Source organism: Acipenser ruthenus, chromosome 9 (genome assembly GCF_902713425.1).
Source record: "Acipenser ruthenus chromosome 9, fAciRut3.2 maternal haplotype, whole genome shotgun sequence".
NCBI lineage: Eukaryota > Metazoa > Chordata > Actinopteri > Acipenseriformes > Acipenseridae > Acipenser > Acipenser ruthenus.
In genome coordinates, this window is record NC_081197.1 from 45,340,534 (window position 1) to 45,355,864 (window position 15,331).

The 15,331-nt window shown below is 41.3% G+C and overlaps 2 protein-coding genes across 17 annotated transcripts in view; one reads left to right on the forward strand and one right to left on the reverse strand.

Annotated features, from left to right (window-relative positions):
• LOC117406144 (peripheral plasma membrane protein CASK) overlaps nucleotides 1-1,753 on the forward strand; it is a 163,714-nt gene extending 161,961 nt beyond the window's left edge. For all 16 annotated transcript variants that reach the window (XM_059030067.1, XM_059030069.1, XM_059030073.1 and 13 more), the window contains one exon: nucleotides 313-1,753. In XM_059030067.1, coding sequence (XP_058886050.1) covers nucleotides 313-489 — 177 coding nt within the window. In that variant the 3' untranslated portion in view covers nucleotides 490-1,753. The remainder of the gene's footprint in view (nucleotides 1-312) is intronic.
• Nucleotides 1,754-5,294: 3,541 nt separating this feature from the next.
• On the reverse strand, nucleotides 5,295-9,964 carry LOC117405793 (nyctalopin-like). The gene is made up of 3 exons (XM_034009168.3): nucleotides 9,895-9,964; nucleotides 9,494-9,578; nucleotides 5,295-8,563 (listed from the first exon to the last, which is right to left on the reverse strand). Exons 2-3 carry the CDS (start codon nucleotides 9,513-9,515, stop codon nucleotides 7,203-7,205), a joined length of 1,383 nt encoding a protein of 460 aa, XP_033865059.1. The 5' UTR covers nucleotides 9,516-9,578; nucleotides 9,895-9,964; the 3' UTR covers nucleotides 5,295-7,202.
• Nucleotides 9,965-15,331: the final 5,367 nt, after the last annotated feature.

Below are 15,331 nucleotides of genomic sequence, written 5' to 3' on the forward strand. Positions count from 1 at the left end.
TGCAAGGTTTTAATTAAATTGCCGTGAAATAACAAAACTTCCAGAGCATGTAATAAGAGTTGATGTCAAATTTGAAATAATCTTGCTATGTGAAAGCTTGTGTGTTGAAGGTCATTGTCAAAATAAATAAGGCCAAAGCAAAGACACACACGTTTAGAAGTTTAATAACTTAAAAACACAGAACTGTGAGCTTGAAGGATATAGGATTGTGCTCTTGCTTGAGTACCCATGTGTGCAGGGCTGCTAGAAGAGAAACAGACCTACACACAGGGCCTTGTCCTTTATCTTAGTTTTTATTCCTTGTTCTTTCAGGATGAATCCCTTCAGAGGCTGCAGAAGGAATCCGAAATTTTACAGAAAACGTACGCACACTACTTCGACCTGACGATCATCAACAACGAGATTGATGAGACCATCAGACACCTGGAGGAAGCTATCGACGTTGTGTGCACTACCCCACAGTGGGTGCCTGTCTCCTGGGTCTATTAGACCCTCCTGGCAATGCTTCTTTGCGGAACTTCATCATTCCCTGAAACAACACCTCAAACAGTGAGAAACCTCGTTGTAAATGACCTTAAATCAATAGGTCTCGGCCCCTACAGACTACCTAGATGTAGTGTTGCATAACATTTTTTAATATTGTCATGTCCTTATAGATAGGAGGCAACATTTTATAGAGAATTTTTAAAGAGACAGTATCACATTACTCACAGGTACAGATTTTAAATGTAAAAATAAGTAATAACAAAGCATATTCTGTTTATCATAAATATATGTGCATCCCATAACACAGTATCTGTCATTGGTTATACAGTACTTAAATTGGAAGAGATTTCCATTTCGAACACAAGCATAACCTGCACACTGAATGCTGCCTTGTATGATATCCCATCTCTAGTGCAGACAGATGTTAAGTAGGTAAAACTACAGTGTTATTTCATGATTTAAAAACTGCTGATTTATTCACTTAGATCTTTTGTTTGAATCAGGCAAGTGAAAGGTGTATTAAAATGCATTCATTCGGATGTTTTTATTTTTATTCTTAAAGCTGTTCATTTTTTAAACTTTCTCCTTGTCTGAAATGCAGCCTAACACGCCTGCCCCTCACAGCAATACTGTCTCTTTAAAGAGGTACATAAATGTTTTAGAGATTTGAATGAGGTCTTATGCATGTGGACAGTTGCAAGCTTTCATGCTGTTGGTGTTATCAGTGTCAAACTACTGTAATCAACTGCAGAGTACATTCCATTAGTTTGGAAAAAACACAAACGCACCCAAGGGAATTCAATATTTATGGAAAAAAAAAATGTAAACCTATGCACATCCCTTGCATTTTGGGCAACTTTATAAACAACTGATTTTTATTAATCATGTAGTGGAGATGTGTTTGTAAATTGTCTCGATTTTAATTTGTTGTAAGAAAAAGGGGGAAGAAAATGTACCGGATTCACCATTGCAGAAAAATGTGTCGTCTGAGAGTATTAATGTTTTAGTTAAGTTTAATCAAAATGCTGATTTTTATTCTGTATGTAATTGTTTCAAGGAGGTGCGCACAATTTGCAAGCAAATACTGTGTAAACAAAGAGCCAGTTTGTGCATCAAGACAAAACTAAAAAAGCTGTTTTTTCTTCTAACTGCCCTGTGTAAATTCCTCTGAAAATGAAAAGCAGCTCTACAGTCTGAACAGTTTTTTTTAAATATACTTCCTTTTATGTGTTCAACAAGTAAAACGCCTTTGATTCATCATTTTTTATATGCAAAGTCACCTCTCTTTTGTCTCATTACCCTTTCCTTTCAAAGCACACACACACACACACACCCCTAAAATATAATGACCAAAAATACATCGCCAGTAATCATAGAGAATTAAATTAAACAGGATACCAAGGTGTTCTGCTTGTGTTCCCTAACCCATTAAACAGTCACTTACAAACATAGTGCATTCTCAAATTGAACAATGTATTTGCTATAAACTTCCTAACATGTTCAGGGTCAGTCAACTCTCATAGCACATCCCCATTAACTGTACAGAGTGCCCATAAACCTTTAGAGTCACTTGAGAGACAGCAGTAAGATGCAATAGGCCTACAGTTAATTAACTCTCAAAGGGGTGACTGCAATGTATGTCTAGGGTTTGTTCCAGTGGCATTGATCTGCAACACTTCCTCACCACCTACATTAGTTACCTTAGTTGGATCAGTGTGCTGTATTGGATAAAGTACCATTCCTGATGCCAGGGGACATGCAGAAATAGACAATTCCAGAGGTAAAGAAAGGGGAAAATATCCCATATCTATTATGCAGGAAAACACACCAGGCAGAATTCCATTTATTGGAGGGGAAGACATTATAAAAACGATTGCATACATGTCTTTACAGGAGGGATAAAAACCTTGTCAACAGGATCTTCTGTTTAAGTTGAGTGTACCTCTCTCAATCATTGTACATGAGCACTGGTCAACTTCAAGCAAAAATGTTAACAATAAGTTGGGCGATCGTCTTGTGAGGGTGACAAGTTTAACTGACGTGCGGTGTTACGTGTAATGGCCTTTGAATTAAAAAGGCATTACAGTACAGTATTTTACTGTCTGGACTATTATTATGTATTTCTTAGCAGACACCCTTATCCAGGGCGACTTACAATTGTTACAAGGTATCATTATTTTTACATACAATGACATTATTTTTTTTACACATTATTTTTACATACAATTCCCCATTTATACAGTTGGGTTTTTACTGGAGCAATCTAGGTAAAGTACCTTGCTCAAGGGTACAGCAGCAGTGAACCCACAACCCTCCGGTCAAGAGTCCATAGTCCTAACCACTACTCCACACTGCTGACTAGCACTACATTTAAGCATCTGTGGATTACTTATTTTCTGTTGCGATGCAAATCTCACAGTTTTTCATGAAGCAGAGATGCAAAGCTCTGCAATCCACCCTCCTCCTCCTCACCGTGCCGCTATCTCACTCCCTCTACATGCATATCACACAATAACAGTGTTGTACTCAGTATGTATTCAATGAATGTGTATTCACTTTATTGAAACACATTTTCACTAACAGAGAACACAAAAAAACTACCGGCACAATGCAGTGGCGCAGTCAGTTTGATTAAAATCTATGCAGTCTTTCCTGCTTCATTGCACTATCCACGCTGCGTACGTGCCTAATCACGCAAGATGTGAAAAAAGTAAAAAACAGCTGTACACGTCACTGCACTTGATCAAGTACCGTATTACATGTAGTCAGTTTGCCCCGAAATGAGTCTTACAAGCAGATTATTTTACATTAGTTAATATAGGAATGATTTTGTCCCAGTGGTTTTGATCACTATGTGCGGTTGATTCTTATATCAGTGATTCTTATAAACGGACTGCAATATCAATATATATGTATATATATAATATTCCATAGCTGAATGGTAAATGTGCTCATTAAAAGCTGCAGACTCAAAACCACAACAGGAACAGGCTCTATAATGCACCAAGCCAGCTGGAAGCTATTGCTACAATCATTTAGTGGAAACGCTTGTTGACACGCCCTTATGTGTGTTTCCGTTTAGGAGAAGCAAGGCATTCCTCTAGTCTGCTTGAGTGACGCACTGTTTGTGGCCACACCTTGAGGTGTCACACTTGCTCTTTACATTCACAGTGGTCCAGTTTTTACTTTCTCATAAACAGTACATGCAGCACGGTATTACACAGACACAAAGGAATTCTATTTTATACGTTATTACATTTAAAGTTAAACCTGAATGCAGGACTCTACCACTAACTCTCCACCCAATAATGTTTTGGTTTTTTTTAATATTATTTTGGATTAATGGTAACAAGAATATGTACTGTCATTAATAGTAGGACTGTAGCAGTGCATTCAGACAGCTAAACAATGGATTGAACATCTATAACAATAGGGTGGCAGTACCTTCAAAAATAAGTACAAAAAAATGTTCTAATTCGTATGGGATGCAACACGCTCCAAAGATGAGTTCTACTCTCAGGTGAACAATATGCATTGACCTTTTACCTAAATAGAAAACCTGTTCTTATTCCACTGCATTCCTTCATTCCGGCAATATTCTTGACATGTCTGGCTAGCTGGGTAGCTGCTCAGTGTGTACATTGCACATATCTTTGATTTATTTTTATTTTTTTTTGCAAATGAAGAGGTGGCCAAGAGAAGTGAGCTACAAAAGGAGCATTTTTACTTTTAAATTTAACTAACCCCTCATTTCAAAATGTCAAATAAAATTGTCATTAAAATACAGAACCAAAACACAGATTTAGAGAACAGAGTAGTAGAATGTAATAACTTCAGTTCCCCTGCTGCTCCAATACGTTGCACTCCAGCATTGCACTATTCCAGGTTATGTCATCTGGCCTTGAGGGCAAAGCTTTGAGGAACTCTGCTGTAGGGACAAACTATTTCAATTGTTGTGAAGGGAATCATGCAGAATCATTCCTCAATTTACAACAAAGTCCTTCAGTCTAATTGAAACTGCTCACATACATGACTTTTGTATTGTAAGTTTTTATTCATACTTCTTTCCACAACTGATTTTATCCAGTCAGTCACACAAGGGATTACATGTTCTACACTGGCAGGCAGGTTTCTCGTCTGTACTTCATCACTGGTGATGTAACAGGTTTGTAGGTGGGGTTGGCTGTGGAGAAGTCAAGAAGCTAAGAGGAAGGTTCAGTCCTGCCAAGAACAGAGCGGGCTGTGAAGGAGCCTCAGCACTATCTCAATATGCATAACAGCAGTTAACCCCCGTAATAACACATTCCTTACAATAAGTAACTTCTAATGCTATTTTAATGTTTTATTTGTAATTGCTCTGAATGTTTCTGAGATGGAATTTTTCCAATGTTGTGTTTAATTACCGCCCCTGCTCCCCCACACAATTACTGTTTCTAATTAACTTGCACATAAAATCCTAGAGATGATTAGATAGAGATTGACTTTGCCTACGAAGTGAGGATCAAAATTCAAGCACAAATAAAAATGGAGTTTCCTGCTGTCACTAAATCATGTTAATAGCAAGTTTCATGACTGCCTCCCCAGCAGGATAATACACTTTCTGTATCTGATGTCTGTAATGTTTATTCTGAATCAAAACTCATATGACAACAACTCAAACACCTATGGGTCTATTGACTTTTTTTTCTGCAAAAAAATATATGGAAACACAATGCCAGCTTTATGAAAATGGCACAATAATGTTTTCAAATACATATATTTTAAATCCTTACTGGAAGGACCGTCTACAAGGATATAATTGTGTTTGTTACAAGTTGAGTTTTAATCCATTGAAACAGACTAACGCGTTAAATCAGTCTTTCTTTAACGTTTGCATATGTATTTCATAACATACAACCAAAGAAGGTTAACAAAAAATCTGTAATTGGCTTATTTCTCTGTTTATTTGAGTGAATAACATTAAACAACAAATATGGCACATACAAAAACAATGCGTCTATAAAGTCTACATAACGTGGTAAACATCTGATGATTCTGCAAACCAAACAAAATGGCCGGGTCTGTTCGCTATATAAAGTGCAAGATTAATTTAAATCTACTTAGCTAAAAACAGGCATGAAAGAAATAACATAGTTTTAAATCTTACGTGCAAGTTTTCCTTTTACATGCATCCAGCCTTAAAAAAAACAGATACACAACGAACCATAATTGTCCCCGTAATTCCTTTGTGTTCTGTGCTAAACTTCAAGAGGAGAAAGATCGTATCAATCCTAGCTATTTCCATAACTGAAAGAAACACAATGCTAAATCTACTCCATTTGTTTAAGTGAGGGAAGGGCTTTTAGAGCAGCTCTGTGTAAAGCAGATCAACCTTACATTTAAAGAAGATTAATGCATTTATGAATTGCTTGGAAATCCAAAGTCATTGAATTGAATTAACAAAACAGGACATATTGTCTGTATGGTAGATGAAGGAACCTGCTAAAGCAAACGTTTTTGCGGCACTTAAAAAAGGTTGCCTGATTGAATATGTCAGAATCCTACACTAATCACATACAGGAACGGCACTTTCTTATTTAACTAGGATATTGTGTCTAGCATTATTTAAAAACTTCATTATATATTACACCTTATGCAAAGCACATTCAATTGTATAGTCTGTAAGTCAGATAAGGTCTTATTTAAAGTCATATTTTTAAGTGTTCATCCATTAAACACTTTTAATTAATTTCTTATATTTTCAGGGGATATGTCCCTTGCTTGATGAAGTAGTGTATCCGAATCCAATTCAATACATTTTTTTTTTTTTTCTTTTTTTAAATTTAGTAACTGCCAGTTGATTTTACCCAGTTTTTCTCCCAATCTCAAATGTATTTTTAGGCTCAGCTCACCGCTACCACCCTTGCGCTGACTCGGGAGAGGTAATGTTGAATACACGCTGTCCTCCAAAGCGTGTGCCGTCAGCCGACCGCTTCTTTGCACTCTTCAGGTCCGTCATGCAGCCAACCCAGGGCTACAGCGTCAGAGGACAACACAGCTCTGGGCAGCTTACAAGCAAGCCTGCAGGCGTCCGGCCAGTCTACAGGGGTCGCTGGTGCGCGGTGAGCCGAGAACACCCTGGCCGACCTAAGTCCACCCCGCTGGGTGGCGTTCAGCCAATTGTGTGCCGCCCCCTGGGAGCTCCCGTCCACGGTCGGCAGTGGAATAACCTGGACTCGAACTGGCGATCTCCAGGCTATAGGGCACATCCTGTACTCCACGCGGAGCGCCTTTATCGGATGCACCACTCGGGTCAAATTAATTCTTAAACAAACGTAATTGTAAGTTTTCAGGCTTCAGAACAAACTTTTGTTGGCTTTAACATCCAGCCAGTTTTTTGTAGTTTTCCTTTCCAGCACCTAACAGCTGCAGATAAACTGCCTAAATCTGCAAGACCTTCTGCATCTAACCCCCAGTCTTACACAGATTGATGCATGAAGTTACAATAGTTTTCAAAAGGATCAGTGTGCTTTATCAGTAACATACCATCCGCAAGCAGGGAAGGTGCACATGATACATCAGAAAACAGCCAGGTCCAAACAAAGTTGCCTTCCCATTGTGCTGCCAGATCTCCAGCAATGAACTGCGGGGTGTTTGTAAGATGGCACAGTTCAACATATAAGGATACATACAATCAGGAAAGCAACCATAACATCACTGATTGAGGAGACAGAGAGCTAAACAGGGCAGGACAGCCTGCAGCAGCACATTGTCTGGAAGTGCAAGACTCCAGCAGACACTTTATCATCTATTCCATCCAGCAGTGACACATTCCTGAAGGTCTCGGTGGAGTTACCAGGCTCTCTGAGTTCTTGTTGCAAGAGCTTGGAGATGACATTGCTGAACTTGTTCTCTGTGGTGTAGTGCAGGCCCTCTGTGGACATCGGTGTGAAGGAGGTCACCTTGAGCTCGGCTGGGTCCAGGCAAAAACCATCCAAGGACTTGGTGAAGACCACCACACTGAGGTCCAACCCAGCTACCAAGGGAGGAGAGGCACAGGGAATGTCCCTGACCAGCTTGTAGTTCTCCATCCACTCCTTGAGCCACTCCATGGTGCAATCACACTCCCAGGGATTACGAAAGAGGTAGAGCCGTCCCAGGAAGTAGATGGGCTGGAAGACGAAAAAGGGCAGGGAGGTCAGGTTGTTACTGTTGAGGTGGAGGGAGATAAGGCTGGTCAGGTTCTCAAAGGCTCCCTCCTCAATGAAGATGAGCTGGTTCCTGTCCAAGCAGAGCACCTCCAGCTCTGTTATGTCACTGAACCAGGTGTTGGAGACGTTGGTGAAGAGGTTGCCGCCCAGGTTGAGCTTCTTCAGATACCTCAGACCTTTGAATGAGTGCCGGGGCAGGTCACTCAACAGGTTGTCGTTCAGGTAGAAGTACTCGATCCACCGGCAGTCCTGGAAAGCCTGGTCGTGGATGACGTTGATGTGGTTTTCCTGCAGGTTCACGTACTTGAGGTTGCTCAGGTCCTGCAGGGAGTTGTAGGCCACGGCCTCAATCCTGTTGCGCTCCAGGTAGAAGTGTGTCAGATTCTCCATGCCTCGGATGGCCCCTGGGATCCAGCGAAAGTTGTTCTGGAAGCAGAGGAGCTCCCTGAGGGCAACCTGTTCCAGGAAGATGCAGTCGGGCATGTTGAAGAGGTTGCTGTCGGAGAGGTCCAGCTTGACCAGATGCTTGAGGGCGGTGAAGGTCCGGGTGTGCAGGTAGCGGATGTACTCATTGTGAGCCATCTTGAGCTCCACCAGGTTGGGCAGACCCTTGAAGGCCCCCGGCGTGATGAAGGAGATGTTGTTGTGGTCTAGCGACAGGTAGCGTAGTGAAGGCAGGTTACCGAAGGCCCTCTCAGACAGAAATTTGATGTTCTTGTCCAGGTTGATGGACACAGCCTCACAGGGGAACTCCTTGGGGAGGTCAACAAGGCTGGAGCGGTCACACAGCACAGTGCAGCTCCGCTCCTGGGTACAGGTGCAGCGAGCAGGGCAGGAACGGGCACAGGCCCAGGGGGCAAGGACAGGGGGGATCAGGAGAAAAGAGACTGGAGAAGGGGGTCAGAAGGGAATGAGAAGGAAGAAGAAATGTCAAGAACTGCTCTGCAAACTAGAGGTTTTTGAAATGTTTTATACAAACAAATACATCCAAAGAATTGTTATATATATATATATATATATATATATATATATATATATATATAGTATGTACATTGCTGTACCAGATATAGTACAATATTTGCGTATTGTAGCCTTTCTGCATTGAAAAATACCTTAGAATTACAGGGTTAAAATGTTTTGGTTTCGATAACATTGTATGTAGTTGTGTTCGTTATTTATGCAGTAGGTATGCAGTCATTACTGTATACAACTTGTGGTAATGTATGCCTGTTGTCCTCTGGGACTACTATTTGGTCGATTATTAAAAATACAACGTTTTAGCACGTTAAGCAGAGGAAACACAAAGCCGTTTTTTCAGGAATAGTGGTTGAAATCTGGTTCCGGGAGACCTAGTTTGAGGCAACTTTCCTGTACCAAACCCCAAGTCTCTGCTGGTGTGCCACGCAGTCTCCTGAAACCAAGTTCCAAGCCACAAAGTGGCTTCATGTTCTCTCAGCTTTTCTCCTGCCTTTACATACCTGGCAGGAAGCATACAGATACATAAGAAGTCTTAATGACAGGCCTGCTTGCCAGGTAGGAATAAAGAGTGTAATCTATCACACAGGCTTCCAAGCTTCACACTACTCCTGACTGCTCAGGCCCGGGAGAAGACGGGAGGAGTGTGTTTGATAACCCACAGAAAGCCGTCTCAGTGTTGATAAGCCACATGGACTTCTAGCAGACCTAACATAGCTGTTAATCAGAGCTCCAGAGGGAACAAGTGTCAAAACCATACAACACAGGATATAAAACTTCATTTGTAGATGCATTTTGCAATTTACTGTAGTTCCAAATGTTGACATAAAATCAATACTCACCATTAACAAGTAGAAAAAACATCACAGTGTCTATTCACGTGTGGCATTTCAGGATTAAATGGGGATGAGTAGAAGTCGGAAAGATCTAAAATAATAACAAATAACACTAAGAAATCTTCACTGAAGTGTTTTCGTACTGATTCCATTAAACAGGAAAAAACAATGCATCTCTATAAAATACACATGAAGCATCTGAAAAGTACATTAAAACATTCTATATAAAAACATGACTATAAAAGAACATTAAAACATTCTATATAAAAACATGACTATAAAAGAACATTTTACAGCATGTAAAGGTTAACAAAATATTCAATGTGTGTCCTGCATAAAAAACACAGACATAAATAACAAATTTTGAAATTCGAACAGTTCAGGAAATAACTAAACATGCTGTTTACCTTGTTGCTGTGCTTGACTACCAGCCTGTTTGCTCACTGCATGGAGTGTGGACGACTGGATTTAGTTTCGCTACCCTGACCACTAGGATTAATTTTTTTTAAATGTATTTTCTCCATTAAGCTATCACTTAATGGCTGACAAATCCTCTGGATGAAAAGGAGGATTAGAGGTGATGGAGTAAAATCTCTGTTCCCAGCTCAAATCACAACCCAGTCTCTTGACACAGGGGTTGTACCGACAGACTGGAAAATAGCAAACGTAATACCGATCCACAAAAAGGGAGACAAAACCGAACCAGGTAACTACAGACCAGTAAGCCTGACTTCTATTATATGTAAACTTATGGAAACTATAATAAGATCCCAAATGGAAAATTACCTATATGGTAACAATATTCTGGGAGATAGCCAGCATGGTTTTAGGAAAGGGAGATCATGTCTAACTAACCTACTTGACTTTTTTGAGGATGCAACATTGAAAATGGATAACTGCAAAGCATACGACATGGTCTATTTAGATTTCCAGAAAGCTTTTGACAAAGTCCCGCATAAAAGATTAATTCTCAAACTGAACGCAGTAGGGATTCAGGGAGTGGTTAACATGTAGAAAACAGAAAGTACTGATTAGAGGAGAAGCCTCAAAATGGAGTGAGGTAACCAGTGGTGTACCACAGGGATCAGTATTAGGCCCTCTGCTATTCCTAATCTACATTAATGATTTAGATTCTGGTATAGTAAGCAAACTCATTAAATTTGCAGACGACACAAAAATAGGAGGAGTGGCAAACACTGTTGAAGCAGCAAAGGTCATTCAAAATGATCTAGACAGCATTCAGAATTGGGCAGACACACGGCAAATGAAATTTAATAGAGAAAAGTGTAAAGTATTGCATGCGGGCAATAAAAATGTGCATTATAAATATCATATGGGAGATAGTGAAATTGAAGAAGGGAACTATGAAAAAGACCTAGGAGTTTATGTTGACTCAGAAATGTCTTCATCTAGACAATGTGGGGAAGCTATAAAAAAGGCTAACAAGATGCTCGGATATATTGTGAGAAGTGTTGAATTTAAATCAAGGGAAGTAATGTTAAAACTCTACAATGCATTAGTAAGACCTCACCTAGAATATTGTGTTCAGTTCTGGTCACCTTGTTACAAAAAGGATATTGCTGCTCTAGAAACAGTGCAAAGAAGAGCAACCAGAATTATCCCAGGTTTAAAAGGCATGTCGTATGCAGACAGGCTAAAAGAATTGAATCTATTCAGTCTTGAACAAAGAAGACTACGCGGCGATCTGATTCAAACGTTCAAAATCCTAAAAGGTATAGACAATGTCAACCCGGGGGATTTCTTTGACTTGAAAAAAGAAAAAAGGACCAGGGGTCATAAATGGAGATTAGATAAAGGGGCATTCAGAACAGAAAATAGGAGGCACTCTTTTACACAGAGAATTGTGAGGGTATGGAACCAACTCCCCAGTAATGTTGTTGAAGCTGACACCCTGGGATCCTTCAAGAAGCTGCTTGATGAGATTCTGGGATCAATAAGCTACTAACAACCAAACGAGCAAGATGGGCTGAATGGCCTCCTCTCGTTTGTAAACTTTCTTATGTTCCTAGAACAGAACAAGCATATTTCATGCAAATTACATCGTCAGAAATCTCCTTTATTTTAACCAGATCCATGCGAGAGCCTGCCAGAAAGCCAAACTAACATCTCCCGCACCAGCATGCATGAATACACTATTTACAAGAAAAACATTAGGTTATTGAACCCTGGTTCCCTGAAATTAGAAATGTAACCATTACTGCATGGGTGTTTACCTCCTAAAGACCCGAAACCTGAATATTCTATACCAAAGCTGCTCAGCCAAGCCTGTGACACAGTCATGGCCTGACCCGAGGGCATAAAATGACAGGGCTCACAGACCTTAGCGCCATTTTTCCTTCAAGCCTGGTGCAGTCATGGCCCTTGAAGGTTAATAGTTTCTATTTCAGAGAACCAGGGTAAGAAATATAAACATTACCTAATGGGTGAGTATACCAAAGCCGTCTCAAGGGTAATATTGTAGAACGACAAATATTTCAGCTCAGCTGAATGCATGGGCTCAAATATAGGCTTCAAGAGTGCACTGAGCACCATGTCTAACTTCCAAGGAGGAACAATGTCCTTCATAGGTGGCCGAAGCCACCGAACGCCTTTCACAAATTGCCCCGCCAGGAAGCTAAGCTCCTGGGGAGACCGAGTCAATCTTGACATGGCACGCTGAAATAGCTGCCAGATAGACCTTTAATGTAGAGGGGGATTTCCCCTCAACATGCAGGTCCTGCAACAAATGCAATATTATTGTCATGGGACAAGTGGTGGGGTCGAACCCACGAGGCAGACACCATGTCTGAAAGACTATCCACTTGTACCCCTACTGGGTACATGTGGATGGTGCTCTGGCATTTTGTAAGGTGTCAATAACCCTATTCGACAGACCCAGGCGGCTCAAATGCAGCTGTTCAGGTGCAAGACCCAGAGCTTGTAGGCTCGATTGGTTGGGATGTCATAAGGTCCCCCATGCCTGACTGAGCAGGTCACAGCGCTTGGGCAGTCTCCATGGAGCTGCATCAGGGTTTTCCTGGGACAATAGGGGGCTACTAGGAGCACCTTGGCCCAGTCCTGCCTGATTTTCTCCAGCCACAGCAGAAGCAAGGCGATCAGTGGGAAGGCATATAACAGTAGCATCAGCCACTGGTGTGCCAAGGCATCTACTTCCAGCCGGTCCCAGACTCCTATTATGGAGAGCCAGACAGGACAGTGGGTTAATTCCTGGGAGGCAAAGAGATCTATCTCTGCTCTCCCAAATGAGGCTCACCACCTGTTGTGTTGTCTGTATGACCAGGATAGCTTCCATGCACTTTGAAAAGGCACGAGGAGCTAAAGAGACCAAATGGCAAGACCCAGAACTCGTACACTGTTCCCCACCGGCGTAGGGGGCCTTGAACGTTTGAATAATAACGTACTAGTAATAATAACAGTGACGTGCCAAACGATACTCCAGATTTCGCCCTTTGAGTGCAGCCAGTTATTAAAGAGAGAAAAAGAGATAGCTTTAAAAAGAATGGCACCCTGGGATATGTAGGTATTTGGTGGGGTTTTGGGTTGTAATCAGGAGACAAGAAAACTACAAGTTCCATAATGCATCACTGTAACACGGACTCGCAGCTGACGTCAGGGACCAAGAGTGTTCTGTTTTCATTGAAGCGCGAAAGTGTACAAGGATTTGGGAATGAAAGGTGATTCTCCGGGTTTAAAATAAGGAAAATTCTACTCAATCATAAACGGTGTATATTGTGCCACATTTTTCACATTTATTTTAAAAAATAAAAATAAATATAATCAGTTTAATTCGATATTTATGTTGTGTTTGTTGGTTAATGAGTTGTCGCATTATTTCAATCCTCCTTCCTCCCTTTGTAACTAACTTACTCCTTGCTTGATATTTTTGTATTGTGTGTGTAAAAAGCGAACACGAACATATGTATTTGATTGAATGGACAGTGTGACTATCCAGGCGGCTAAATAAACGCTCTATATTATATAGGCAGTCATAAAAAAATAGATATTAAAAAGTCAAATTAAACGGGGAGGTGGGCAGATATAAAAATAAATTTCAGTGGGGCGTGAGTAAAAAAAGGTTGAGACCCGCTGGCTTAGGCTGGACTCTGGCTCATCTGAAGCTGCCGCTTGCCGGTCAGTCTGATATGAGTGTGAGCCACTGACTGAATGAAAGCCAGGTGCCGGGGCTGAAGGTATTGTCAGCTCGTCAGCAACATAGTTTGAGTGAATAAACCTACCTACCTACCTAATGGGTAGGTAAGTAGGTTTATTACGTTAGCGACCCATTGCTAGCTGCTAACCCAACGTCCTTGTTGGCTAGCTAGCTTGTTTCACAGCTAATCATTATGTGTGTGTGTGACAGAGAGAGAGTGTGAGTGTGCGTGAGCATGTTTTGATATCGTCATCCAACTAACGTTAGCTAATCACTTCAATTTGGCTTTAGATGACTAAAGCATAATAGCAGCCAAAAAAAGAAAGATGGACATAAGGAAGTATTTTTTACAAAAAGTCAAAGTGTAAGTAGGAAGATGTTATTAAAGTAATAAACACAATTGATAATGATTCTCATAGCAAATGAAAAAATAATTTACTAATGAAGTTAGCAGAGTCATACTTTCACTCTAAACAGCATGCATCAATTTATCATTTTATCAGGCGAATGAAGCAGTGCAACCTGGTAAAAGCAGTACAGAGGCAGCAACAGGGTCGCAGGTGAGGTCTGTAATGGCTTAGTGATTATAACAGTGAAAGTGTTAGACTCAGTTTTGAGATATATTATTGTTTGAGGCACATTGTGATATGATAGTAGGCTAATGCTGTATAGTAATACTCAGCAAATAAAGTTAGCATAGCCATATATTTTCTCTCTATATGACATGCATCAGTTTATTATTTTATCAGGTGAATGAAGCAATGCACCCAGGTACGAGCAGCAGCACAGACACAGGAGAGGCAGGCAGAGCACGTGAGCGTGCATGTGCTCATGCTTGTAGCGGCAGGGGTATTGGTAGCTTACAGTAAGGCTGGGATAGGTTATAATTCAGGTTATTAGTAATTCTATAGCAGGGATGTCAAACCAGCTTCCAGGACGGCCACTTTATCATAGTGTTTTAAGTGTATACCAGCCAACTTCATGTCAATCAGATTGTCCTCGATTCATGTCCAGCATTCATTTCAAGCCACCAGAAGTGACCATTTAAGAGCTGTCTCCTAAAAAATTTCTTCCCGGGGGGGCACGCCCCTGAATACAACTAAATACAACTAAAGTTGAATAAGCACGCTTGAGGAACACCTCCGAGACCTGGCACTTGGTTGGGGCAGATGGCATCCTTGGATAGAAGCGCTAAATTAGGCGCCTGTACCAGCGCGGCAACTGAAGCCTCTACTGGCGGAAATTGGGCCAGTTTCTCCGCATTGCGTAGACCGGGAAACAGCAGGAGCTGTAGCCGGGTGACCCCAGGACGACTGGATCTGAAAAAGAAAGTTTGGTTACAGTGGGAGGGGGCACGGGAGAGGTGGTAGGCTTGTCATCGAAGATGGCCTGCCTTGTCTCACCTTCTGTAGGCCAGGGCACTTGCAAGACTGCAGTGGCCCTCTTGATCAGTGGTAGAAGCTCTGCCGACAGGGAGAGCTTAACCACACCCGTGCTGTCTGATTCCACGTCCTCAGATGGGAATGCCAGCTCCTGTTCACCCACCTCCTCAGAGGAGGCAATGCACAGCACATTATCCTGCTGCCAACCTACACTTGTAGCCCCCTGGGCCCCAAGGGGGCAGGCGGCACCGAATGTTCACACAGTAACTCCGTTCCTTGGTGGGAAACTGC